General features: G+C 42.3%; 1 protein-coding gene across 1 annotated transcript; it reads left to right on the top strand.

The window, feature by feature from the left end:
- Nucleotides 1-242: 242 nt before the first annotated feature.
- zgc:92313 (serine protease) lies at nucleotides 243-27,888 on the top strand. Its single transcript, XM_036975153.2, has 6 exons — nucleotides 243-620; nucleotides 2,742-2,854; nucleotides 3,037-3,116; nucleotides 24,931-25,202; nucleotides 26,824-26,984; nucleotides 27,069-27,888. Exons 1-6 carry the CDS (start codon nucleotides 572-574, stop codon nucleotides 27,324-27,326), a joined length of 933 nt encoding a protein of 310 aa, XP_036831048.1. The 5' UTR covers nucleotides 243-571; the 3' UTR covers nucleotides 27,327-27,888.

Here is a 27,888-nt window from a genome sequence, read left to right as displayed (position 1 = left end):
AGAATACAGGATATCCTTTAGAGCCAACTCGGGGTCAGAATAGGGGAGGCCTACCTGAATTTGTCCAAAAGAAACTCTCGTTTTTTTTGTTGCAAAACGTTTTCCGTTTGGAATAAACGATTTCTATTGCAAACATTTTTGCAACAGAATAGGCGTAAGGAATACACCCCCTGCCACACCTTCCCCTGTAGGATCACAGGTGCTTTGCTCACGTGATAAACGAAAGGGACAATCAAATGCCTGTCCCAGCGTTAGAGATTTTCTGACGAACGTGGTCCACAGGTCTGGTTCTCCAAACCGTGTATTAAATGGAGGCATAAACCAAGAGGTTGTCAGTAACCGTATTGTTCTCTTTGTTTTCGCAAGGCATACATTTTGTAGACATTTTAATACGTATTTTTAACCATTCACACGCCCTGAAGGATTTCAACACCGCTATTGTGGAAAGTGGGTTTCCGTGAAAATTAGCTGCTGTACGGACGATTTGATTTAGAACACAAGACTTCTCAAGAATACTACCGTTTTTGGGGGGGAAATTTGGGGCTACCCGAAATTCGCGTGTCCCTCGAAAATGATACCGAATTCAGACTTTTATGTTAGACTTCTTTGGTGTTTCACAGGTGAGTTTTCATGTCTTTATGCTATAACCTGGTCATGTCAGTGAAGTAGGTCAGTTGTGTGTAATTTCAATCGACTCATTTGCGGGTTGCAAAGAAAATATAGACCTGTATTTGGGTACCTTTGTTTTGGCTACTCCGGCAACATTGCCTATGGGCATTTCTACGGCAGGAGTGACGCTGATACTCAGATTTTTTACTTTAAATGTGTTTAACACTTCGATTGCAAAGTTAAGCGAACCATGCAACTGTGCACAATGATTATTTTCAACAATTTCCACTAAGAATTTCACGAAAACATCTACTTGAAGTACAGTGCAGATACTAAGTTTGGTAACAGAATGACGGTTCTGTTTGTGGGTATTTGATCAAATTTAGCATATGCACTTTGGGCCTAGGCCAGCCCTAATCGACAGCGTACTCACGTAGGCATGTATCAATTTAAAGGCAGTGGTGGAAAAAGTACCCAACTGTCATACTTGAGTCAAAGCAAAAAATACCTTAACAGAATATGACAAAAGTGAAAGTCACCCAGTAAAATACTACTTGAGTAAAAGTATTTGGTTTTACATTTACCTAAGTATCAAAAGTACATGTAATTGCTGATTTAATTTATTTTATTTCACCTTTATTTAACCAGGTAGGCTAGTTGAGAACAAGTTCTCATTTACAACTGCGACCTGGCCAAGATAAAGCATAGCAGTGTGAACAGACAACAACACAGTTACACATGGAGTAAACAATTAACAAGTCAATAACACAGAATAAATAAAAAAAATAGTCTATACATTGTGTGCAAAAGGCATGAGGAGGTAGGCGAATAATTACAATTTAGCAGATTAACACCGGAGTGATAAATGATCAGATGGTCATGTGCAGGTAGAGATACTGGTGTGCAAAAGAGCAGCTTAAATATACTTAAGTATCAAAAGTGTACATTTCCAATTCCTTATATTAAACAAACCAAAAGGCAGATTTGCAGAAAGCCAGAGGCACACTCATACATAATTTACAAATGAAGAATTTGTGATTCTGCCAGATCAGAGGCAGTAGGGATGACCAGGTGTGTTCTCTGTTTATTGAGTCCTCCAGATCAGAGGCAGTAGGGATGACCAGGGATGTTCTCTGTTTAGTGAGTCCTCCAGATCAGAGGCAGTAGGGATGACCAGGGATGTTCTCTGTTTAGTGAGTCCTCCAGATCAGAGGCAGTAGGGATGACCAGGGATGTTCTCTGTTTGGTGAGTCCTCCAGATCAGAGGCAGTAGGGATGACCAGGGATGTTCTCTGTTTAGTGAGTCCTCCAGATCAGAGGCAGTAGAGATGACCAGGGATGTTCTCTGTTTAGTGAGTCCTCCAGATCAGAGGCAGTAGGGATGACCAGGGATGTTCTCTGTTTGGTGAGTCCTCCAGATCAGAGGCAGTAGGGATGACCAGGGATGTTCTCTTGATAAGTGTGTAAATTAGACAATTTTCTTGTCCTGCTAAGTGGTGTAAAGTACTTAAGTAAAAACTCTTACAAAAAATATGGCAGTCAGAGTGCAGTATAACTGCAATATGCTGCAAATACTGGGTCCAAAATACCACAGTCGACTGCAGTTTCAAAACTACAATATTTGTTTGGTAATGGTATACTTTAAAGTACTACATAAGTAATTGTTTTGAGTATCTGAATGTGATTTTACTATTTATGTTTGACTACTTTTACTAAACTACATTCCTAAAGAAAATAAGGTATTTTTTTTACTTCATACACTTTCCCTAACACCTAAAATTGTTAGTCACACAGTTATCAAGCGAACATCTCTGGTCATCCCTACTGCCTCTGATCTAGCAGAATCACTAAAGACAAATTCTTCATTTGTAAATTATGTATGAGTGTGCCTCTGTCTATCTGTTAATAAAAAATGGTGCCATCTGGTTTTCTTAACATAAGGAATTTGAAATGATTTATACTTATACTTTTGATATTTTAAAACATACTTTGTGATGTTTACTCAAGTAGTATTTTACTAGGTGACTTTTACTCGAGTCATTTTCTATTAAGGTGTCTTTACTTTCTCAAGTATGACAATTGCGTACTTTCTACACGACTGGTCTAATTCCCATTTCGCCTACTGTTCTCAGGTGTCATGGTTTGTCATGCTCAGGAAGAGTGTGGTCAACCACCCATGGGGAACAGGATTGTGGGAGGAGTAGATGCATCAATGGGGGCATGGCCGTGGCAAGTGGATATTCAGGTATGTCAGCGCTGAGTCATGATATGGAATGAACAAAATGCATGAAGACTTGTTTGTCTGATTTTAGTGTGTGTGTGTGTGTGTGTTGGTCATCATGCTGAACTGCTGAGAGAGAGGGGAATAAGACCTGTTTTGATGATTCACCTCAACCTCTTTACCTCTTTCCCCCTCTTGGTCTTTAGACAGCGAAGGATGGCCATATCTGTGGAGGCACCATCATCACTAAGGACTGGGTACTGTCTGCTGCCCACTGCTTCCCAAAGTAAGTTTCTACCAGTGGAGGCTCCTCAGAGGAGGAAGGGGAGGACCACCCTACTCAGTGAATTACATGAAAACAAAAGTTTAACATTAAAAAAGCTATCCTTTTTTTATCCTTTTTTTAGATAGAACTATACTAAATATATTCACATGAAACCAAATAACGGATTAAAACACCGTTTTACAATGGTCTACAGTAGCCTCAAACCGTAATGTGCAATTGACCAAAAATATACCAACTTTCGGGAAGAGGTGACGACGGCACAGGAAATACCCGTCTGTTTGTGTTAGGGCTCGACATACCGGGGAGTTTTTGAAAACGCTCTGGGCCAGTTTATCACCCCCTTAAGATGGCCGCTAGGGTGAGTGAACAAAAATATTATAATACTATTTTTAATCTCGGCTACATAATTGATTAAAAAAATAAACAACTTTGGGTATCCATCTTTTATGTCGATTTAATTGTCACACACGTATAACCTCGATAATCTTTCGGGTATCGAGTACGCAGCTTTAAATTGCTGGTTGTTGCATGGAGACCGACAGTGGTAGGAAAGATGTTTCAAATTATATCTACTTGTAAATGCTATGACGACGAATAGGTATGCAAACCAGGTATTTAAACAGTTGCGTCTTAACTGTATGGCTAATCACAACAGTCATGGAATAGCCTACTTCAAACATTGAAGGGTGTTGGACTAGTCTGATGCTCTTGTTTTGGTGAAATCATGTGCGGTTTTGAGCAAGACAAAATCAAATGTTGGTTTCAAATTGGTTCTCAATACAAAGTGTTCCATTAGAAGGGGAACCTGGTTTTTGGTTGCTTTCTCATTTTAAAACATGATACAATAACTCTCAAATCTCAAATGGCAAGACCGACTAGCTTGCTGTCTATTTAGTCAGGCAATGGCCACATTATTCTTGTCTGTGTTTCGTCATAAATATTTCAATGTATTTATTTATAACAAGCAGTCATTGTAAATAAGAATTTGTTCTTAACTGACTTGCCTAGTTAAATAAAAATACATGTTTCAGACATACACTACATGACAAAGTATGTGGACACCTGCTCGTCGAACTTCACATTCCAAAATCATGGGAATTAATAGGGAGTTGGTTCCCCCTCCCCCCTCTTGTTGCTTTAACAGCCTCAACTCTTCTGGGAAGGCTTTCCACTAGATGTTGGAATATTGCTGCGGGGACTTGCTTTCATTCAGCCACAAGAGCATTAGTGAGGTTGGGCGATTATGCCTGGCTCGCAGTCGGCGTTCCAATTCATCCCAAAGTTGTTCGATGGAGTTGAGGTCAGGGCTCTGCAGGCCAGTCAAGTTCTTCCACAAAGATCTCCACAAACCATTTCTGTATGGACCTCATTTTGTGCACGGGGGCACTGTCATGCTGAAACAGGAAAGGGCAGTTCCGCAAACTGTTCCCACAATGTTGGAAGCACAGAATTGTCTAGGATGTCATTGTATGCTGTTGCGTTAAGATTTCCCTTCACTGGAACTAAGGGGCCAAGCCCGAACCATGAAAAACAGCCCAGACCATTATTTCCTCCTTCACCAAACTATTTATTCGGTAAGGTAGCGTTTTCCTGGCATCCTCCGAACCCAGATTTGTCCGTCGGACTGCCAGATAGTGAAGCATGATTCATCATGCCAAATAATGCGTTTCCACTGCTCCAATGGCAGTGAGTTTAACACTGCTCCAGCTGACGCTTGGCATTGCGCATGGTGATCTTAGGCTTGTGTGCCAGATATCATTGTCAGGAAACCCATTTCATGAAGCACCCGACGAACTGTGCTTATGCTAACGTTACTTCCAGAGGCAGTTTGGAACTCTAGTGACTGTTGCAACCAATGACAGGCGATTTGAAAGCGTTACGCGCTTCAACACTTGGCGGTCCCATTCTGTGAGCTTATGTGGCCTACCACTTCGTGGCTGAGCTATGGTTGCTCCTAGACGTTTCCACTTCACAATAACAGCACTTAAAGTTGACCGGGGCAGCTCCAGCAGGGCAGAAATTTGATTCACTGACTTGTTGGAAAGGTGGCATCCTATGACGGTGCTACATTGAAAGTCACTGAGCTCTTCAGTAAGGCCATTCTGCTACCAATGTTTGTCTATGGAGATTACATGGCTGTGTGCCTGATTTTTATTTTATTTTAATACACCTGTCAGCAAGGGGTGTGGCTGAAATGGCCAAATCCACTAATTTGAAGGGATGTCCACATACTTTCCGAATGCACTGTAAAAAGTGTATTCAGACCCCCTTGACTTTATCCACATTTTGTTACGTTACGGTCTTATTCTGAAATTGATTAAATTGTTTTATTAATTCAATCGACACCAGAAACAGGTTTAGTAATGTTTGCAAATTAATAAAAAATTAGCTGATCACATTTACATTAATGTATTCAAACCCTTTACTCGGGACTTTCTTGAAGCACCTTTGTCAGCAACTACAGCATCAAGTCTTCCTGGTATGACACCACAAGCTTGGCACACCTGTATTTGGGGAGTTTCTCCCATTCATCTCTGCAGGTCCTTTCAAGCTCTGTCCGGTTGGATGGGGAGAGTTGCTGCACAGCTCTTTTTAGGTCTCCAGGGATGTTAGATCGGGTTCAAGTCCGGTCTCTGGCTGGGCCACTAAAGGACATTCATAGACTTGTCCCGAAGCCAATCCTGCGTTCTTGGCTGTGTGCTTATGATCATTGTCCTGTGGAAGGTGAACAGTCTGAGGTCCTGAGCGCTCTGGAGCAGGTTTTCATCAAGGATCTCTGTACTTTGCTCCGTTCGTCTTTCCCTCGATCCTGACTCCCAGTCCCTGCTGCTGAAAAATATCCCCACAGAATGATGATGCTGCCACCACCATGCTTCCCTGTACATATGGTGCAAGGTTTCCTCCAGATGTACTGAGGAGTGGCTTCAGTCTGGCCACTCCACCATAAATGCCTGATTGGTGGAGCGCTACAGAGATGGTTGTCCTTCTGGAAGATTCTCCCATCTCCACGGAGGAACTCTGGAGCTCTGTCAGTGACCATTGGGTTCTTGGTCACCTCGCTGACCAAGGCCCTTCTCCCCCGATTGCTCAGTTTGGCCGGGCAGCCAGCTTGAAGAAGCGTCTTGGTTGGTTCCAAACTTCTTCCATTTAAGAATGATGAAGGTCATTGTGTTCTTGGCCCTTCAATGCTGCATAAATGTTTTGGTACCCTTCCTAAGATCTGTGCTTCGACACAATCCTGTCTCGGACCTCTACGGACAATTCCGTTGACCTCATGGCTTGGTTTTTGCTCTGACATTAACTGTCAACTTTGGGGCCTAAAATAGCCTTCCCAAATCATGTTCAGTCAATTGAATTTACCACAGGTGGACTCCAAGTTGTAGAAACATATTAAGGATAATCAATGGAAACAGGATGCACCCCTGCCCTTTTTGTCCCCAGAACAGCCTCAATTTGTGTGTATTAACACACAGGAAACTGAGGGTTAAAAACCAGCAGCATTGCAGTTCTTGACACAAACCGGTGCGCCTGGCATCTACTACCACACCCAGTTCAAAGGCACTTAAATCTTTTGTCTTGCTCATTCATACACTGAATGGCACACATACACAATCCATGTCTGTTGTCACGAGGATTAAAAATCCTTCTTTAACCTGTCTCCTCCCCTTCATCTACACTGATTCGAAGTGGATTTAAGAAGTGACATCAATAAGGAATCATAGCTTTCACCTGGTCAGTCTGTCATGGAAACAGTGGGTGTTAATGTTTTGTCAGTGTGTTGATCTCATTGTGTAACTGTTAGCGACGCTAATGATAGCCTAACTGTTATCGGGTAGACAAAGTTGCTTATGCCTACCTGGCAGGATGATTATGCATCAATCCAGTGGACATTTTTAGTTTTGACAACTCCATCACTAGTGTGCTAGTGACATACTGTTGCCAGCCACACCTGTATAGCTGGTGCACACCGGAATTAAAAGGTGATTATACGAAAGTTTACATTTCTATTATTTTTTTTTTCTTCCCCAGACCTCAAATGGTCCCTCAATGTGGTTTAAGCATTGTTGTGAACTTAGAACATTGTAATATAACAACATTTTTTTTTTCAAATTTGAGTGAAACTCAACACATAAATTAAAAAAAAAAAAAATTAGAGTGAAAAACTCAATAGTGGTATAATTCTGGTATCAAGTGTAATTTTTTTCCTTTCAAATTCGACCCTCTAGAGCAGGGGTGTCAAAGTCAAATGGACGGAGGGCCAAATAAAAAAAATCAGCTACAAGACGAGGGCCGGACTGTTCGAATGTTCATTGAAAATTTTTTAAATGACGCATATAGTCTAGTGAACCTAATTGAACCTACTGAAAACCTAACAAATATATTACAATATGATCAGATAAATAAAGCAATATTTTCTTATGGCTCTGTCAGTAATCTTTAATTTTCAACAGACACAAAAGACAAATTTCCTTTATATAAATATCCCCATAACATGAACATTAAATGAAAGAAACCGGTATTCAAGGCACCATCAGTAGACTATATTTTCTATTTTAGCAAAAGTGGGCTAAATTTACTTCAAAGAAAAAACAATAATAGCAATTTTCTATCATCCACTCAACTGAAATATTTTAAAAATATAATTGGATTGAAATACAAAAAAATAAAGTGCAAAAATCTATTAATCAAAAACAACACTTTGTTTAAGGAGAAGTAACATGCAGTGAAAACAAATATTAAATTTTAACTTTTAAACTTGAACTGAGTAAAAACTCTAAATATGTGATTGCACAGTAATGTTCACTTGTTTGAGGTTGAGGGTGATACTTGGTGGTGTCCCATCTTTTCCACAAGTTCATCAATGTTCGGGGTAAGGCTCTGAGCTGAAGAAATCCTCAGAATTGAGTGGAGGTGTTCAGCAGTAAGTCGACTTCTGTGTGATGTTTTGTTCAGGTTCATCAAAGAAAACAGTTGTTCACACAGGTATGTGCTGCCAAACATAGACAACGTTTGAGCAGCCTGGATGCGCAGCTGGGGCATTGTGCCGGGGAGGAAACGGGCGAACTCCGCAGCACCCACTGCCGCATATTTTGCCCTCAGTGCATCATTGCATTGGAGGTCAATCAACTCCATTTGGAGGTTTGGTGGTGAGCTTTCCACGTCAACAGCAAATGGGTTACCGAGCAGTTCCAACCTGCTTTTTTGTGCTTCAAAGTCAGCAAATCGGCGTCGAAAGTCAGCGGCAAGCATACCTATTTTATCAGCCAACTGTGTGCTCGGGAACGCACTGGTAGAGAGCTTCTCTTTCATGGTCTGGCAGCTGGGAAAGTGGCTCAAATTTTCTTTCCGCATCTGCGTCTCCCACAGAGTCAGTTTGGTTTTAAATGCCTTCACTGTACTGTACATATCAGAGATGACACGATCCCGACCCTGCAGCTGCAAGTTTATTGCATTCAGATGACTCGTAATGTCACACAGAAAAGCCATTTCACACAGAAACATTTCGTCTCGGAGTTGTGTTGTGTCTTTCCCTTTGCTGTCCAAGAACAGACAAATCTCCTCACGAAGCTCGAAACATCTTTGAAGCACCTTTCCCTGGCTTAGCCATCGCACCTCTGTGTGATAAGGCAAATCACCATGCTCCGTTTCTAACTCCGTCAGAAATGCCTTGAACTGGCGGTGATTCAAACCTTTGGCTCTGATAAAGTTAACTGTGCGCGTGATGATGCTCATTACATGCTCCATTTTCAAGGCTTTACCGCACAACGCTTCCTGGTGTATGATACAATGATAAGCTGTCAGCTCACCTGTCGCGTTTTCCTCTTGCATCTTTTCCCGTATCTTCGCCACCAGTCCGCTCCTGTGTCCACACATCGCAGGTGCTCCGTCGGTTGTCAAACCCACGAGTTTTTCCCAAGGCAGCTCCATCTCATTTACACATCTTGACACCTCTTCATACAAATCATGCCCCGTAGTTGTGCCATGCATAGGACGTAAAGCCAAAAACTCCTCTGTCACGCTTAGGTTGGAGTCCACTCCGCGGATGAAAATTGACAACTGGGCAATGTCAGAAATGTCGGTGCTCTCATCCACAGCCAAGGAATATGCAATAAAATCTTTTCCCTTTTTCACAAGCTGCTCTTTTAGATTGATGGACAACTGGTCTACTCTCTCGGCAATGGTGTTTCTGCTCAGACTCACATTTAAAAAGAGTTGCCTTTTTTCTGGGCAAACTTCGTCACAAACTTTAATCATGCAGTTTTTGATGAAATCCCCCTCCGTAAATGGCCGGGCTGATTTAGCGATCTCTTCTGCCAAAATAAAACTGGCCTTGACAGTTGCGTCCGCGTGTGTGTCCGCGTGTTTCGTTTCATAATGTCGTCTCAGATTATACTCTTTCAGTACCGCCACACTTTCTCCACACAGAAGACACACAGGTTTTCCAGCTACCTTCGTGAACATATACTCCGACTCCCACCTTGTTTGAAACCCCCGGTTCTCAGTATCCACCTTCCGTTTTGCCATTTTTGATGGGTATCTGAAAGTTAATTTTACTGTGATGCTGACGACTGCTGTGCCAATAAATATTGAAATGAAGCAGCCTACTGCTCGGTGCGTCACCTTTGCATTGTGGGAAATGTAGTATTGGTGCGTGTAAAAGATCTGCGGGCTGCCGGCTTGCTGCGGGCCGGTTCTAATAATAAATCAAGATCATCCCAGGGGCCGTAAAAAACCTTCTTGCGGGCCGGATGTGGCCCGCGGGCCTTGACTCTGACATATGTGCTCTAGAGGATTGCGCAGAAAATAACACGGGGCACTTTGAAATCTGCAATGAATACATTTGGCAAGTCTCTTTTATTCATTACAGTAAATCTATGTGAGAACACAAGGGCGTGCTAATTCAAAAGATGGCTAGTCATTATTTACCTGGTTCTGTATGGCATGCAGGCACATTATGGGACTGGGGCCAGGTCATTATCAATGATTGGTACGACCAAATCATCTGTTGGTGCCACCACTTGAAGTTGGTTCCACCTGTGGAAAAAAGTTAGTGTAGAACCCTGATAGTTGAACAAAGGAATTTCTTAGTTTAAGGAGAAGCAGCAGAGCAAAATTTCATTGTGTGTATATATATATTTTTCTTAGTTTACCTTTCACTTACTTAGCTAATGCAACTAGTTCGGCTTCTTCAGCAACCTGACTCTGAGAGGAATTCTATTTGTTAGCTAGCATGCTAAGGCTAGCCAACACGGCAACTTTTTCAAGTCAAGGTAAGCTTTCGGTTTCATAAATGTATTGCCACCGGGGCCTGTCGGTGTAACTGCTTGTTTTAGGCCACACTGTACTGCTTGATTTTACACCTGGATTGGATTGTGGATTTAACTCCAGATACTCCCATCTCAAATAAAGCCCCTTCTTGACCCCACTCCTGGACAAGCTCACTGAGGGGAGTGAGCCTCTAGGTCATACACTATCCCAGGATAAGTGCAACATCAGAGATGACATACAATAGTTCCAGACACTACCACACACATCCCCCAATGCCAAAGGAGGGAGTGACTGGCGCACAGACATTGTGGAGACAAGTAATTGGTTCCCCATTAATCACGCCATCCCTTCACATGGTTTAAGAATAGGTAAAGACACATTGTCTTCATATGAAGACAATGTTCCCTCCTGTCCTCTTCCCTTTCTGATATTCTGCATAGCACCAGGAACATGTCAAAGACACGCCTGACCTCTCCCCTCTCTGGGCCCCAGGTAACTGAGCCCCAGGTGACTGGGCCCCAGGTGACTGAGCCCCAGCTGAGAGAAGAAGTGCAACTGCCAACACCAGAGTCCAAAGGGATACGTTCTAATAACAAGTATATCACATAAGCATATTATGCAGATAAGACATCTAAATGATCTATGTTACACAACTAATTCTGATTCTTCTGCCACAGGGGGTGTAGAGTCTAGTGTGTGTGTGTGTGTGTGGATAGACTGCAAGAGTTAGTACCAAAAAAGGGTAGCCATTTGATTAGCTATTTAGCAGTCTTATAGTTTGGGGGTAGAAGCTATTCAGGGTCCTGTTGATTCCAGACTTGGTGCACTGGTACCATTTGCCGTGCGGTATCAGAGAGAATAGTATTTTGCATGGGTGGCTGGAGTCTTTGACAATTTGTTAGAGGTCCTGGATGGCAGGTTGCTCGGGCCCCAGTGATGCACTGGGCCATACTCACCCATGCACTGAGCAAATTGCAGGTCTGCTGAGTGTGAACTTGAAAATTCTGTGCAACTTCCAGCGTGTGTTTACTGTGAACACTGAGGCTGTACCTACTTTAAGTTAGCCACAGCGTACTTGACCACTGTCAAATTATGTGATCATAATGTTTTATTTTATTTTTTATTTATTTTACCTTTATTTAACCAGGTAGGCAAGTTGAGAACAAGTTCTCATTTACAATTGCGACCTGGCCAAGATAAAGCAAAGCAGTTCGACAGATACAACAACACAGAGTTACACATGGAGTAAAACAAACATACAGTCAATAATAAAGTATAAACAAGTCTATATACAATGTGAGCAAATGAGGTGAGAAGGGAGGTAAAGGCAAAAAAAGGCCTTGGTGGCAAGGTAAATACAATATAGCAAGTAAAACACTGGAATGGTAGTTTTGCAATGGAAGAATGTGCAAAGTAGAAATAAAAATAATGGGGTGCAAAGGAGCAAAATAAATAAATAAATTAAATACAGTTGGGAAAGAGGTAGTTGATAGGGCTAAATTATATGTGGGCTATGTACAGGTGCAGTAATCTGTGAGCTGCTCTGACAGTTGGTGCTTAAAGCTAGTGAGGGAGAAGTGTTTCCAGTTTCAGAGATTTTTGTAGTTCGTTCCAGTCATTGGCAGCAGAGAACTGGAAAGAGAGGCGGCCAAAGAAAGAATTGGTTTTGGGGGTGACTAGAGAGATATACCTGCTGGAGCGTGTGCTACAGGTGGGAGATGCTATGGTGACCAGCGAGCTGAGATAAGGGGGGACTTTACCTAGCAGGGTCTTGTAGATGACATGGAGCCAGTGGGTTTGGCGACGAGTATGAAGCGAGGGCCAGCCAACGAGAGCGTACAGGTCGCAATGGTGGGTAGTGTATGGGGCTTTGGTGACAAAACGGATTGCACTGTGATAGACTGCATCCAGTTTGTTGAGTAGGGTATTGGAGGCTATTTTGTAAATTACATCGCCAAAGTCGAGGATTGGTAGGATGGTCAGTTTTACAAGGGTATGTTTGGCAGCATGAGTGAAGGATGCTTTGTTGCGAAATAGGAAGCCAATTCTAGATTTAACTTTGGATTGGAGATGTTTGATATGGGTCTGGAAGGAGAGTTTACAGTCTAACCAGACACCTAAGTATTTGTAGTTGTCCACGTATTCTAAGTCAGAGCCGTCCAGAGTAGTGATGTTGGACAGGCGGGTAGGTGCAGGTAGCGATCGGTTGAAGAGCATGCATTTAGTTTTACTTGTATTTAAGAGCAATTGGAGGCCACGGAAGGAGAGTTGTATGGCATTGAAGCTTGCCTGGAGGGTTGTTAACACAGTGTCCAAAGAAGGGCCAGAAGTATACAGAATGGTGTCGTCTGCGTAGAGGTGGATCAGAGACTCACCAGCAGCAAGAGCGACCTCATTGATGTATACAGAGAAGAGAGTCGGTCCAAGAATTGAACCCTGTGGCACCCCCATAGAGACTGCCAGAGGTCCGGACAACAGACCCTCCGATTTGACACACTGAACTCTATCAGAGAAGTAGTTGGTGAACCAGGCGAGGCAATCATTTGAGAAACCAAGGCTGTTGAGTCTGCCGATGAGAATGTGGTGATTGACAGAGTCGAAAGCCTTGGCCAGATCAATGAATACGGCTGCACAGTAATGTTTCTTATCAATGGCGGTTAAGATATCGTTTAGGACCTTGAGCGTGGCTGAGGTGCACCCATGACCAGCTCTGAAACCAGATTGCATAGCAGAGAAGGTATGGTGAGATTCGAAATGGTCGGTAATCTGTTTGTTGACTTGGCTTTCGAAGACCTTAGAAAGGCATGGTAGGATAGATATAGGTCTGTAGCAGTTTGGGTCAAGAGTGTCCCCCCCTTTGAAGAGGGGGATGACCGCAGCTGCTTTCCAATCATTGGGAATCTCAGACGACACGAAAGAGAGGTTGAACAGGCTAGTAATAGGGGTGGCAACAATTTCGGCAGATAATTTTAGAAAGAAAGGGTCCAGATTGTCTAGCCCGGCTGATTTGTAGGGGTCCAGATTTTGCAGCTCTTTCAGAACATCAGCTGAATGGATTTGGGGGAAGGAGAAATGGGGAAGGCTTGGGCGAGTTGCTGTTGGGGGTACAGTGCTGTTGACAGGGGTAGGAGTAGCCAGGTGGAAAGCATGGCCAGCAGTAGAAAAATGCTTATTGAAATTTTCAATTATGGTGGATTTATCAGTGGTGACAGTGTTTCCTATCTTCAGTGCAGTGGGCAGCTGGGAGGAGGTGTTCTTATTCTCCATGGACTTTACAGTGTCCCAGAACTTTTTAGAGTTAGTGTTGCAAGAAGCAAATTTCTGCTTGAAAAAGCTAGCCTTGGCTTTTCTAACTGCCTGTGTATAATGGTTTCTAGCTTCCCTGAACAGCTGCATATCACGGGGGCTGTTCGATGCTAATGCAGAACGCCATAGGACGTTTTTGTGTTGATTAAGGGCAGTCAGGTCTGGGGAGAACCAAGGGCTATATCTGTTCCTGGTTCTAAATTTCTTGAATGGGGCATGTTTATTTAAGATGGTTAGGAAGGCATTTTTAAAAAATATCCAGGCATCCTCTACTGACGGGATGAGGTCAATATCCTTCCAGGATACCCCGGCCAGGTCGATTAGAAAGGCCTGCTCGCTGAAGTGTTTCAGGGAGCGTTTTACAGTGATGAGAGGAGGTCGTTTGACCGCTGACCCATTACGGATGCAGGCAATGAGGCAGTGATCGCTGAGATCTTGGTTGAAGACAGCAGAGGTGTATTTAGAGGGGAAGTTGGTTAGGATGATATCTATGAGGGTGCCCGTGTTTAAGGCTTTGGGGAGGTACCTGGTAGGTTCATTGATAATTTGTGTGAGATTGAGGGCATCAAGTTTAGATTGTAGGATGGCTGGGGTGTTAAGCATGTTCCAGTTTAGGTCGCCTAGCAGCACGAGCTCTGAAGATAGATGGGGGGCAATCAGTTCACATATGGTGTCCAGAGCACAGCTGGGGGCAGAGGGTGGTCTATAGCAGGCGGCAACGGTGAGAGACTTGTTTTTAGAAAGGTGGATTTTTAAAAGTAGAAGTTAAAATTGTTTGGGTACAGACCTGGATAGTAGGACAGAACTCTGCAGGCTATCTTTGCAGTAAATTGCAACACCGCCCCCTTTGGCAGTTCTATCTTGTCTGAAAATGTTGTAGTTTGGAATTAAAATGTCTGAATTTTTGGTGGTCTTCCTAAGCCAGGATTCAGACACAGCTAGAACATCCGGGTTGGCAGAGTGTGCTAAAGCAGTGAATAGAACAAACTTAGGGAGGAGGCTTCTAATGTTAACATGCATGAAACCAAGGCTATTACGGTTACAGAAGTCGTCAAAAGAGAGCGCCTGGGGAATAGGAGTGGAACTAGGCACTGCAGGGCCTGGATTCACCTCTACATCGCCAGAGGAACATAGGAGGAGTAGAATAAGGGTGCGACTAAAAACAATAAGAATTGGTCGTCTAGAACGTCTGGAACAGAGAGTAAAAGGAGGTTTCTGGGGGCGATAAAATAGCATCAAGGTATAATGTACAGACAAAGGTAAGGTAGGATGTGAATACAGTGGAGGTAAACCTAGGTATTGAGTGATGAAGAGAGAGATATTGTCTCTAGAAACATCATTGAAACCAGGAGATGTCATTGCATGTGTGGGTGGTGGAACTAATAGGTTGGATAAGGTATAGTGAGCAGGACTAGAGGCTCTACAGTGAAATAAGCCAATAAACACTAACCAGAACAGCAATGGACAAGACATATTGACATTAAGGAGAGGCATGCTTAGTCGAGTGATCAAAAGGGTCCAGTGAGTGGAGAGGTTGGTTTAGGGTCACGGCGATTTAGACAGCTAGCCAAGCCAACCGGTAGCAAGCTAGCATAGGATGGAGTCTGTTGTTAGCCACCTCTTGCGTTCGGTCAGTAGATTAGTGGGGTTCCGTGTGGTAGAGGGGATTAATCCAAATCACACAACAACAAAAATAAGAACAATAGATATAGTTATAGAGGCCCGAGAAGAAAACATAATAATTCAAATAAATAAATTGTCCGATTGTCTATTCAGATAGCAGCCGGAAAGACAGCTAACGGTTAGCGGGCCGCAGATGGGCGTTCCGGTAACGTCGCGACAGAGGAGCCAGCCGGATCTCCTTCAGGTAGATAACGTCGGCAGTCCGGTTGTGAAGGCCCGGTGGGGCTCCGCGTAGGCAGTGAAACGGGTCCGGATAGGTGACTGCAGCCCAGGAGTGAATGATGGAACTCAGGCGTGATTGACGGAGCTGGCTAGCACCGGAACAATCGATGTTTGCTCCGGAATCGACGAAAGCCGACTGTCACACGGATAGCAGCTAGCTAGCTGTGAGATCCGGGTATGAATGTCCAGAGAGCAGTTGAAATCCAGGGACATGGAGAGAAAAATTGGTCCGGTATGTTCCGTTCCGAGCCGCGCTGCGCCGTACAAAACTGGCGATAGATTTTCGATAGATTTTCGAACTAAAGGACAGCCGATGACCACAAACCGTGGTTAGCTTCTGATTAGCTTCTGGGCTAGCTCCTGGCTAGCTTCTGGCTAGTTTCTGGCCAGCCTCCTGGAGTTTCTGGCTAGCTTCCTGAAGGATTGCAGATCTGAGGTAAATAATACTTTTTTATAAATATAAATTGGTGAGGCTGGTTGCAGGAGAGTGTTTAGAAGATGAGTTGATGGAAAATAAAAATAAAATGTATGTGAAAAAAGTTGTAAATATATATATATATATATACAGGACACGACAAGACGAGGACAAAAGACGTCTGAACTGCTATGCGATCTTGGATGATCAATGTAGGCATAACAGTGGCCTATCGTCATAAACAATGGAGAAAATGTATCCCATAACATTTTTACACGGAAATAGCTGTTCTATCAGTCAGCCTACAGTAGCAGCCAACGTGTGGTGTTCAATGTACATTTCATGAGACTTATGAAAAAAAAAAACATGCAGGGCTTGATATTAACCTGTTTATCCACTTGTCCTTCAGACAGGGAAATGACTGAATGTTTGATGCAAGAACCCACTTCACAAAATAAAATGTATTTTTCTCATACCATTATTACAGAGAATCAGACAATTATGCCTATTGGCTATTTAGCTTTTTCAAGCCTGTTTTAAAATACAACACTGCCTCTGTACCTGACTCGCTTTTCAAAGATGTCTAGAAATGTACATGTTGTCTGCTCTTGTAGGAAGTAACCACTCCCCCATTGATCTATAACTGGGCTAACAACTAACTAGCAAATGATATGAACAAATGTGCACAAGTGGCTACATGCAGCTCTCGCTTTGATCTCAAAACAAGCGCATCTACTCACAACCGCTCATGCTGTAAACACAGTCCAGATGAAAGTGAATGGCACAGATCCATATATGGCGATGGTCTATTTGCATACAGGTCTACTGCAGCTCTGATTGGTTACAGCGTACCGGTCTGTGTAGAGTACGGGAGTCGTGCCTGTCAATGCAATAGAATCCTACTCCAATGTGTCCTGCCTACAACAAAATCTCTTGCATAATGTTTTTCGGTATGTTGCTTTGAAAGTGGCTAATTGTGTTGCTTCGATCACAAAGTCCCACAGTAAAGGGAAATATTGACAGTGTTAACTAAGGTGGGAAAACTCTAGGAAGTTAGTTTAAATCTCGTGCTTCTCTGCGCGGGTGGATATTTCTTCAGCTCGGCTATCCCGGGGAGCTGCGCCCGTGTGTAGCTTAAAGGGAACATTACTCACTGCTAGTGATGGGGAAGAAAAATCTATACAGTTAAGCCTACATATTGGGGTTATTCTTTTTGACTAGTTGGCTGTACCCAGTGCTGGAGAAGTGGGTAGACTCAAATTTTGATAACATTTTTCCAAACTGCCCGCCTGGCGAATGAAAGGCACCCTGTGTGAATTCCTATGAGAAACAGTGACACACAGTGCTTTCAGATAGTATTCAGACCCCATCTCTTTTTCCACATTTAGTTAGATTACAGCCTTATTCTAAAATGGATTAAATGCTTCCCCCCCCCATCTACACACAATGCCCCATAATGTAGGCCCTCATTTTTATTAAGATTTTGTTCTTAACTGACTTGACTAGTTAAAGGTTACAGTTTTAGTCGAAGTTTACATACTTAGGGTGGAGTCATTAACTTGTTTTTCAACCACTCTACAAATTTCTTGTTAACAAACCTATAGTTTTGGCAAGTTGGTTAGGACATCTACTTTGTGAATGACAAGTAAGTTTTCCAACAATAGTTTGCAGACAGATTATTGCTTCAGAAGTTTACATACACTAAGTTGACTGTGCCTTTTAAACAGCTTAGAAAATGTCATGGCTTCTGACTGAAATTGTCAATTAGCCTATTGGAGGTGTACCTGTGGATGTATTTCAAGGCATACCTTCAAACTCAGTACCTCTTTGCTTGACATCATGGGAAAAACAAAAGAAATCAGCCAAGACATCAGAAAAAAAATTGTAGACCTCCATGTCTCGTTCATGCTTGGGAGCAATTTCCAAACGCCTGAAGGTACCTCGTTCATCTGTACAAACAATAGCACGCAAGTATAAACACCATGGGACCACGCAGCCGTCATACCGCTCAGAAAGGAGATGCGTTCTGTCTCCTAGAGATGAACGTACTTTGGCGCAAAAAGTGCAAATCAATCCCAGAACAGCAGAGGACTTTGAAGATGCTGGAGGAAACAGGTACAAAGTATCTATGTCCACAGTAAAACAAGTCCTATATCGACATAACCTGAAAGGCCGCTCACCAAGGAAGAATCCATTGCTCCAAAACCGCCATATAAAAGCCAGACTAAGGTTTGCAACTGCGCATGGGGACAAAGATTGTACTTTTTGGAGTAATATCCTCTGGTCTGATGAAACAAAATTAGAACTGTTTGGCAATAATGACTATTGTTATTTTTGGAGGAAAAAGGGGGAGGCTTGCAAGCTGAAGAACACCATCCCAACCAAGAAGCACGGGGGTGGTAGCATCATGTTGTGGGGGTGCTTTGCTGCAGGAGGGACTGGTGCACTTCACAAAATAGATGGCATCATGGGTAAGGTAAATTATGTGGATATATTGAAGCAACATCTCAAGACATCAGTCAGGAAGTTCAAGCTTGGTTGCAAATGGGCGACCAAATGGACAATGACCCCAAGCATACTTCCAAAGTTGTGGCAAAATGGCTTAAGGACAACATAGTCAAGGTATTGGAGTGGCCATCACAAAGCCCTGACCTCAATCTCATAAATTTGTGGGCAGAACTGAAAAAGCATGTGTGAGCAAGGAGACCTACAAACCTGACTGTTGCACCAGCTCTGTCAGGAGGAATGGGCCAAAATTCACCCAACATATTGTGGGAAGCTTGTGGAAGGCTACCTGAAATGTTTGACCCAAGTTAAACAATTTAAAGGCAATTCTACCAAATACTAATTGAGTGTATCAACTTCTGACCAACTGGGAATGTGATGAAAGAAATAAAAGCTGAAATAAATCATTCTCTACTATTATTCTGACATTTCACATTCTTAAAATAGTGGTGATCTAAATTGACCTAAGACAGGGAATTTTTTTACTAGGATTAAATGTCAGGAATTGTGAAACATAGTTTAAATGTATTTGTCTACGCTGTTTGTAAACTTCTGACTTCAACTGTCATTAAAAAAAAAAATATATATTATTTATATTTATTTTATTATTATTTTTTTTTTTAAATGTACAAAGCAAAAACTGCTTTTTAGAAATGTTTGCAAATGAACTAATATCATATTTACATGAGTATTCAGGCCATTTACTCAGTACTTTGAAGCATCTTTTGGCAGTGATTACAGCCTCGAGTCTTAGGTATTACGCTAAAAGCTTGGCACACCTGTATTTGGATGGTTTCTCCCGTTCTTTTCTGCAGATTCTCTCAAGATCTGTCAGGTTGGATGGGAAGTGTTACTGCACAGCTATTTTCAGGTCTCTCCAGAGGTGTTAGATTGGTTTCAAGTCCGGGCTCCGGCTGGGCCACTAAAGGACATTCGGAGACTTGTCCCGAAGCCACTCCTGCGTTGTCTTGGCTGTGTGCGTAGGGTTGTTGTCCTGTTGGAAGGTGAACCTTCGCCCCAGTCTGAGGTCCCGAGTGTCTGGAGCAGGTTTTCTTCAATGATCTCGCTGTACTTTGCTCTGTTCATTTTTCCCTCGATCCTGACTAGTCTCCCAGTCACTGCCGCTGAAAAACATCCCCACAGCATGATTCATGCTTCATCGTAGGGATGGAGGCAGGTTTCTTCCAGATGTGACGCTTGGCATTCAGGCCAAAGAGTTCAATCTTGGTTTCATCTGACCAGAGAACCTGGCTTCTCATGGTCAGAGACATTTTGGTGCCTTTGGAAGACTCCAAGCATGCTGTCGGGAGAACCTTTTAGAGTGGCCAGACAGAAGCCACTTGCTAAAAGGCACCCATCTCCACAGAGGAGCTCTGGAGCTCTGTCAGTGACCATGGCATTTTGAGAATCATAGCAGGGTCTGAATACTTTTGTAAATAAGGTATTATTATTTATTTTTGAATACATTTGCTAACATTTCTAAATACCTGCGTTCACTTTGTCATTATGTTATTGTGAGTAAAAAAATAAACATTTTTAAATCCATTTTAGAATAAGGCTGTAACGTAACAAAATGTGGAAAAAGGGAAGCGGTCTGAATCCTCTCCGAATGCGCTGTACACTCAATGAGAAAATTATAAATCCCATATTGGTCTTTCAGTCAGGCCAACCAAAGCTGTACTGTGCAGTAGGCTTACTATTGAAACTGAGTCAGAAATTCAAATTTCATATTTTTTTTTACACAAACATTGTTTTCTACGTCCATAACAATGCTTAAGCCACATCAGGAGACTACTTTTGAGGTTGGGAAAAATCTTGGTGTAAGTTACCCTTTTTTTTTTTTTAATTCAAGTGTTGATTTAGTGGTGTTTAATGTCGCACATGAGCAAAATAAATGGCCTCTGGATTGACGCAAATAATAATGATATCATTCTGATAGGTAGGCATAGACTACTTCTGTATCTAGTTACCACTTTTAATGGAAAGGTTCTCCCCAAAACCTATCTACCGGAAGACAGACTGATTTTATTAGCATCACTATATTTTTCCTGTAACTTAATTGTTTGTAACCTGGACATTTCCCTTCATATTATGAGGCAAGTCTTACCTAGCTTCAAAGCAGCCTATAGACAAAATCCCACCATAGAAACGTGGAGGTAAGTTTATTTTAAAAAAAAAATTTTTTAAGACTTAACCAAAGAACAGGAGAATGCATATGCCGTTTCTTTTATCTAGCTGCCAAAGACATTATCCTAATATTAGCTACCCATGATAGTTGATGCGTCTTTAAATCCCCCCTCTATCAAACTGTTATTTCCATCTCTGTCCTACTTGCATGTGCAGTTAGCTATTTTACAACTGTTCCTGCAAATTGCATTCAGGAAGTACTGCTGTGTCCAATGCCACGCTTAAAATGTGAAGAAAGAGTTTTTAAATTTTTACGCTAAACATTCCAATCTGTTCCAAAAGCCCTAATTAGTTATGTTGTATACCTCCACAACACTGATACGTGTCATTGGGGATTATGAAGTGATTATATGCAATGCCCACTGAAAAATAAGTGGGTATATACTCTCCACTAGAGGTCGACCGATTATGATTTTTCAACGCCAATACCGATTTATTGGAGGACCAAAAAAAGCCGATCAATCGGCCGATTTTATAATTTAAAAAAAAACAACTTTAAAAAAATGTGTGTATATATAATGACAATTACAACTTATTATATATATATATATATACTGCTCAAAAAAATAAGGGAACACTAAAATAACACATCGTAGATCTGAATGAAATATTCTTATTAAATACTCTTTTCTTTACATAGTTGAATGTGCTGACAACAATCTCACACTTATCAATGGAAATCAAATGTATCAACCCATGGAGGTCTGGATTTGGAGTGACACTCAAAATTTAAAGTGGAAAACCACACTACAGGCTGATCCAACTTCGATGTAATGTCCTTAAAACAAGTCAAAATGAGGCTCAGTAGTGTGTGTGGCCTCCACGTGCCTGTATGACCTCCCTACAACGCCTGGGCATGCTCCTGATGAGGTGGCGGATGGTCTCCTGAGGGATCTCCTCCCAGACCTGGACTAAAGCATCCGCCAACTCCTGGACAGTCTGTGGTGCAACGTGGCGTTGGTGGATGGAGCGAGACATGATGTCCCAGATGTGCTCAATTGGATTCAGGTCTGGGGAACGGGCGGGCCAGTCCATAGCATCAATGCCTTCCTCTTGCAGGAACTGCTGACACACTCCAGCCACATGAGGTCTAGCATTGTCTTGCATTAGGAGGAACCCAGGGTCAACCGCACCAGCATATGGTTTCACGGGGTCTGAGGATCTCATCTCGGTACCTAATGGCAGTCAGGCTACCTCTGGCGAGCACATGGAGGGCTGTGCGGCCCCCCCAAAGACATGCCACCCCACACCATGACTGACCCACCGCCAAACCGGTCATGCTGGAGGATGTTGCAGGCAGCAGAATGTTCTCCACGGCGTCTCCAGACTCTCACGTCTGTCACATGTGCTCAGTGTGAACCTGCTTTCATCTGTGAAGAGTACAGGGCGCCAGTGGCGAATTTGCCAATCTTGGTGTTCTCTGGCAAATGCCAAACATCCTGCACGGTGTTGGGCTGTAAGCCATTTTGCAAGGTCATTTTGCAGGGCTCTGGCAGTGCTCCTCCTGCTCCTCCTTGCACAAAGGCGGAGGTAGCGGTCCTGCTGCTGGGTTGTTGCCCTCCTACGGCCTCCTCCACGTCTCCTGATGTACTGGCCTGTCTCCTGGTAGCGCTTCCATGCTCACATGGACACTACGCTGACAGACACAGCAAACCTTCTTGCCACAGCTCGCATTGATGTGCCATCCTGAATGAGCTGCACTACCTGAGCCACTTGTGTGGGTTGTAGACTCTGTCTCATGCTACCACTAGAGTGAAAGCACCGCCAGCATTCAAAAGTGACCAAAACATCAGCCAGGAAGCATAGGAACTGAGAAGTGGTCTGTGGTCACCCCCTATAGAACCACTCCTTTATTGGGGGTGTTGTGCTAATTGCCTATAATTTCCACCTGTTGTCTATTCCATTTGCACAAAAGCATGTGACATTTATTGTCAATCAGTGTTGCTTCCTAAGTGGACAGTTTGATTTCACAGAAGTGTGATTGACTTGGAGTTACATTGTGTTGTTTAAGTGTTCCCTTTATTTTTTATATATATATATATATATATATATATATATATATATATATATATATATATATATATATATATATATATATATATCTTAAAAAAAAAAAATGTAATAATGACAATTACAACAATACTGAATGAACACTTAACTTAATATAATACATCAATAAAATCAATTTAGCCTCAAGTAAATAATGAAACGTTCAATTTGGTTTAAATAATGCAAAAACAGTGTTGGAGAAGAAAGTAAAAGTGCAATATGTGCTATGTAAGAAAGCTAACGTTTCAGTTCCTTGCTCAGAACGTGAGAACATATGAAAGCTGGTGGTTCCTTTTAACATGAGTCTTCAATATTCCCAGGTAAGAAGTTTTAGGTTGTAGTTATTATAGGACTGTCTCCCTCTATACCATTTGTATTTCATTAACCTTTGACTATTGGATGTTCTTATAGGCACTTCAGTATTGCCAGTGTAACAGTATAGCTTCCGTCCCTCTCCTCCCTCCTCCCTGGGCTCGAACCAGCAACACAACGACAACGGCCACCATCGAAGCAGCGTTACCCATGCAGAGCAAGGGGAACAACTACTAGAAGGCTCAGAGCGAGTGACGTTTTAAACGCTATTTGCCTGCGCTAACTAGCTAGCCATTTCATTTCGGTTACACCAGCCTCATCTCGGGAGTTGATAGGCTTGAAGTCATAAACAGCGCAATGCTTGATGCACAATGAAGAGCTGCTGGCAAAAGCACGAAAGTGCTGTTTGAATTAATGTTTACGCGCCTGCTTCTGCCTGCCACCGCTCAGTCAGATACGTAGATGCTTGTATGCTCAGTCAGATTATATGCCACGCAGGACACGCTAGATAATATCTAGTAATATCATCAACCATGTGTAGTTAACTAGTGATTATGATTGATTGTTTTTTATAAGATAAGTTTAATGCTAGCTAGCAACTTACCTTGGCTTACTGCATTTGCGTAACAGGCAGTCTCCTTGTGGAGTGCAACGAGAGAGGCAGGTTGTTATTGCGTTGGACTAGTTAACTGTAAGGTTGCAAGATCTGCCCCTGAACAAGGCAGTTAATCCACCTTTCCTAGGCCGTCATTGAAAATAAGAATGTGTTCTTAACTGACTTGCCTAGTTAACCTTTGCGTGTAGGGGGCAGTATTTTCGTTTTTGGCTAAAAAAAACACACCCATTTGAAACTGCCTATTTTTCGGCCCCAGAAACTAGAATATGCATATAATTGTCATATTAGGATAGAAAACACTCAAGTTTCCAAAACTGTAAAAATATTGTCTGAGTATAACAGAACTTATTGCCTGAGGAAAATCCAATCAGGAAGTGCCTCTTATTTTGAAACCTCTCTGTTCCTATGCATGCCTATCCTCCATTTTAAAGGGATATCAACCAGATTCCTTTTTCTATGGCTTCCCTAAGATGTCAAGTCTTTAGACATAGTTTCAGGCTTTTATTTTGAAAAATGAGCATGAAGGATCACATTGCATGAGTGGATAGGTGGGGGCTCTCAGTGAGTTTTGCGCAACTGAGTAAAGCGGCCATTGTTTCTCCCGCTGTTATTGAGAAAGCTACACACTGATATATTATCGAATATATATATATATATATATATATATATATATATATATATATATATATATATATATATATATATATATATATATATATATATATATATATATATATATATTTATATATTTATTTATTTATTTTAAAAACAACTTGAGGACTGATTATAAAAAACGTTTGACATGTTTCTGTGGACATTATGGATATTATTTGGAATATACATCTCCGTTGTCGTGACCGCTCTTTCCTGTGGATTTCTGAACACGACAAACAAATGTCGGTATTTTGGGTATAAAAATGATCTTTTAAGGAACAAAATAAACATTTGTGTAACTGAGTCTCGTGAGTGAACATCCGACGATCATCAAAGGTAAACGGTTAATTTGATTTTCTGATTTTCGTGACCTAGCTACTTAATGCTTAGTGTACATAATGTTATGCTATGCTATCGATAAATTTACACAAACGCTTGGATTGCTTTCGCTGTAAAGCATAATTAAAAAATCTGAGTCGACGGGTGGATTAACAAAAGGCTAAACTGTGTTTTGCAATATTGGGGGGGGGGGGGGGGGGGGTGAAGATGCATTTCAGTTGTTAGCTGTAAGGTGTTGCAACTCTTTCCTCTCCCAGTCAGTTCGACGTGTCGGGCTACACCCTCTATGTTGGCCGTCACCGGCTCAACAGCTGGAACCCTAACGAGATATCGTACCTCGTGGAGCGCGTCGTGATCCCGTCCGGCTACTCTGACCCAAGTTTGGGACAGGACCTGGCCTTGGTGCAGCTGCAGAGACCCATCGTCTGGTCGGCGTATGTCCATCCTGTTTGTCTTCCTGACGCCGGGACACTGTTCCCTGGGGACCTTCCCTGCTACATCACAGGCTGGGGAAACATCCGCGATGGGGGTAAGAGAGAATAAGGCATTACGTATATAGCGGCAGAATCTAACTTCCACTAAAAGGAGCCTCAACCTCTTTGACTCAGTGGACTGTCAGTGGTCAACTCTCACTCATGGGAGGACTATCTGTCAGTATGTTCCATATGCAGTAGTCTAAGCCTGTCACGGTGACTGACTGACTCTCAGCTACTCATTCAAGGGTTTTTAGTTTTACACTTTTCTACATTGTAGAATAATAGTGATAAAAATAAAAAATATCTAAATATAATATAAAAAATATATTTTATATTCTTCAAAGTAGCCACCCTTTGCCTTGACAGCTTTGCACACTCTTGGCATTCTCTCAACCAGCTTCACCTCGAATGCTTTTCCAACAGTCTTGAAGGAATTTCCACAAATGCTGAGCACTTGTTAGCTGCTTTTCCTTAACCCAGCGTTCTATCGCCAAACCATCTCAATTGGGTTGAGGTTGGGTGACTGGAGGCGAGGTCATCTGATGCAGCACTCATCACTCCTTCTTGGTCAAATAGCCCTTACACAGCCTGGAGATGTGTTGGGTCATTTTCCTGTTAAAAAACAAATGATAGTCCCTCTAAGCGCAAACCAGATGGGATGGCGTATCGCTACAGAATGCTGTGGTAGCCATGCTGGTTAAGTGTGCCTTGAATTCTAAATAAATATGTGACAGTGTCAACAGCAAAATACCATCACACCACCACCACCATGCTTCACAGTGGGAACCACACATGCAGAGATCATCCGTTCACCTACTCGTCTCACAAAGACATGGTGGTTGGAACCAAAAATCTCTAATTTGGACAGATTTTCACTGGTCTAATATCCATTGCTTGTGTTTTTTGGCCCAAGCAAGTCTCTTCTCAGTGGTTTCGTTGCAGCAATTCGAAGATGAAGGCCTGATTCACAGTCCGCTCTGAACTGTTGATGTTGAGGTGTCTTACTTGAACTCTGAATCATTTATTTGGGCTGCAATTTGAGGTTAGTAAGCCGAATGAACTTACTCTCTGCAGCAGAGGTAACTCTGGGTCTTCCTTTCCTGTGGCGGTCCTCATTAGAGCCAGTTTTCACATTGACTGACCATGTCTTAAAGTATTGGACTGTCGCTTCTCTTTGCTTATGAGTTGTTCTTGCCATAACATAACTGATTGTCTCAAACACATTCATTTCTGGAATTTCTTAACTTAACAAGGCACACCTTTTAATTGAAATGCATTCCAGGTTCCAGACTACCTCATGAAGCTGGTTGAGAGAGTGCAAAGCTGTCATCAAGGCAAAGGGTGGCTACTTTGAAGAATTTCAAATATAAAATATTTTATTTGTTTAACTTTTTTGGTTACTACATGATTCCATATGTGTTATTTCATAGTTTTGATGTTTTCACTATTCTACAATGTAGAAAATAGTACAAAATAAAGAAAAACCCTTAAATGAGTAGGGGTCCTAAGTTTTGATTGTGTGTGTAAATAAATTCCCCTCCTTGCTCGGCAGAAATCTCAGGAAATGTACAATTGTGAACCCGCAACCCAAATGTATTGTTGGTGTAGGCTTTCTCGCTCCTTTTATTTGACCTACCTACTCACACTGCCTCAACTTCCCTGGCCGTCTCTCAGTCGCTCTGAGTGGAGTGGGAACACTGCAGCAAGTGCAGGTGCCAATCATCTCGTCGTCTTCCTGTCAGTTGATGTACGACCTTAACCCATCGGAGAAAGTGGACATCCGTTCTGACATGATTTGTGCCGGTTATCAAGAGGGGGGCAAGGACTCCTGTCAGGTATGCTCGCCTCACCTGTGTGTGTAATAGTAGACTAACGTTGGCTTTTTCTTACTTCTCACCCATCTCCCTCTTTCTCCACAGGGGGACTCTGGAGGACCCCTGGTCTGCCAGATGGTGAACGGAACCTGGGTGCAGGCTGGGGTGGTGAGTTTTGGCCTGGGCTGTGCCCATGCCAACCACCCCGGCGTCTACGCCAAGGTGTCCACCTTCTCCAGCTTCATCCAAAGCAACATACCAGAGATCAGTCTGTATGGCCGGGTCGGTCCCAACTGGGCCAGCTCCCTGACAGTGCTGGCTAGCTCCCTGGCCACTTTACTGATGGGCCAGCTGCTAAGATAGGGCTTCCTAAAAGAGCCAGATCTTAAAGGGACATTCTATGTAATTTGCCATGAACCTGGTTTTACACTTAACTTGGCTGTAGTAGATTACTGTTTTAGGTAATATTCTGCTTAATTTTTTATTTACCATATTAATAACATGCCAAAACAACTTTTTGACCAAACTGACTCAAAATGTGACCACTTATTTCCCACGTAAGCAGAAATTCCGTCTTTCTGGTTCAAGATGCGTGTAAAACCAGGTAAATGTGTCAAATTTCAAAGGAATTTTGCTTTAAAGGAAAGGGCCGAACCTGTGGTGGCAAACTATACTACGTTTTTAATATGTATATGCAACTCCTAACAAATTCAAGTGATTCTGAATATACAAGATATCGCTAATCAGCAGATAAAACGGTGATATTATGGGTATTTAGAACGAATGAAATGTAAAGCCATGTTTGTCGATCTATTTTAGCACATTTTAACATGTCATGTAAAATGTAACATCAAGTTTCTTATAATTTTGAATGAATGTAAATAAATGATTACAAATGTCAGTCATTTATAAGAACTGTCACTTA

Source organism: Oncorhynchus mykiss, chromosome 3 (assembly GCF_057628025.1).
Source record: "Oncorhynchus mykiss isolate SJ-2025 chromosome 3, ASM5762802v1, whole genome shotgun sequence".
Lineage (NCBI taxonomy): Eukaryota > Metazoa > Chordata > Actinopteri > Salmoniformes > Salmonidae > Oncorhynchus > Oncorhynchus mykiss.
The sequence above is the reverse complement of the archived record's forward strand: the minus strand, read 5'-3'. Positions and strand labels throughout refer to the sequence as shown.

Coding starts and splice junctions, on each gene's coding strand:
- zgc:92313 (XM_036975153.2), top strand. CDS start 572: ATGATACCGAATTCAGACTTTTATGTTAGACTTCTTTGGTGTTTCACA. Junction 621..2,741: donor ACTTCTTTGGTGTTTCACAG/GTGAGTTTTCAT, acceptor TACTGTTCTCAG/GTGTCATGGTTTGTCATGCT. Junction 2,855..3,036: donor CGTGGCAAGTGGATATTCAG/GTATGTCAGCGC, acceptor CTTGGTCTTTAG/ACAGCGAAGGATGGCCATAT.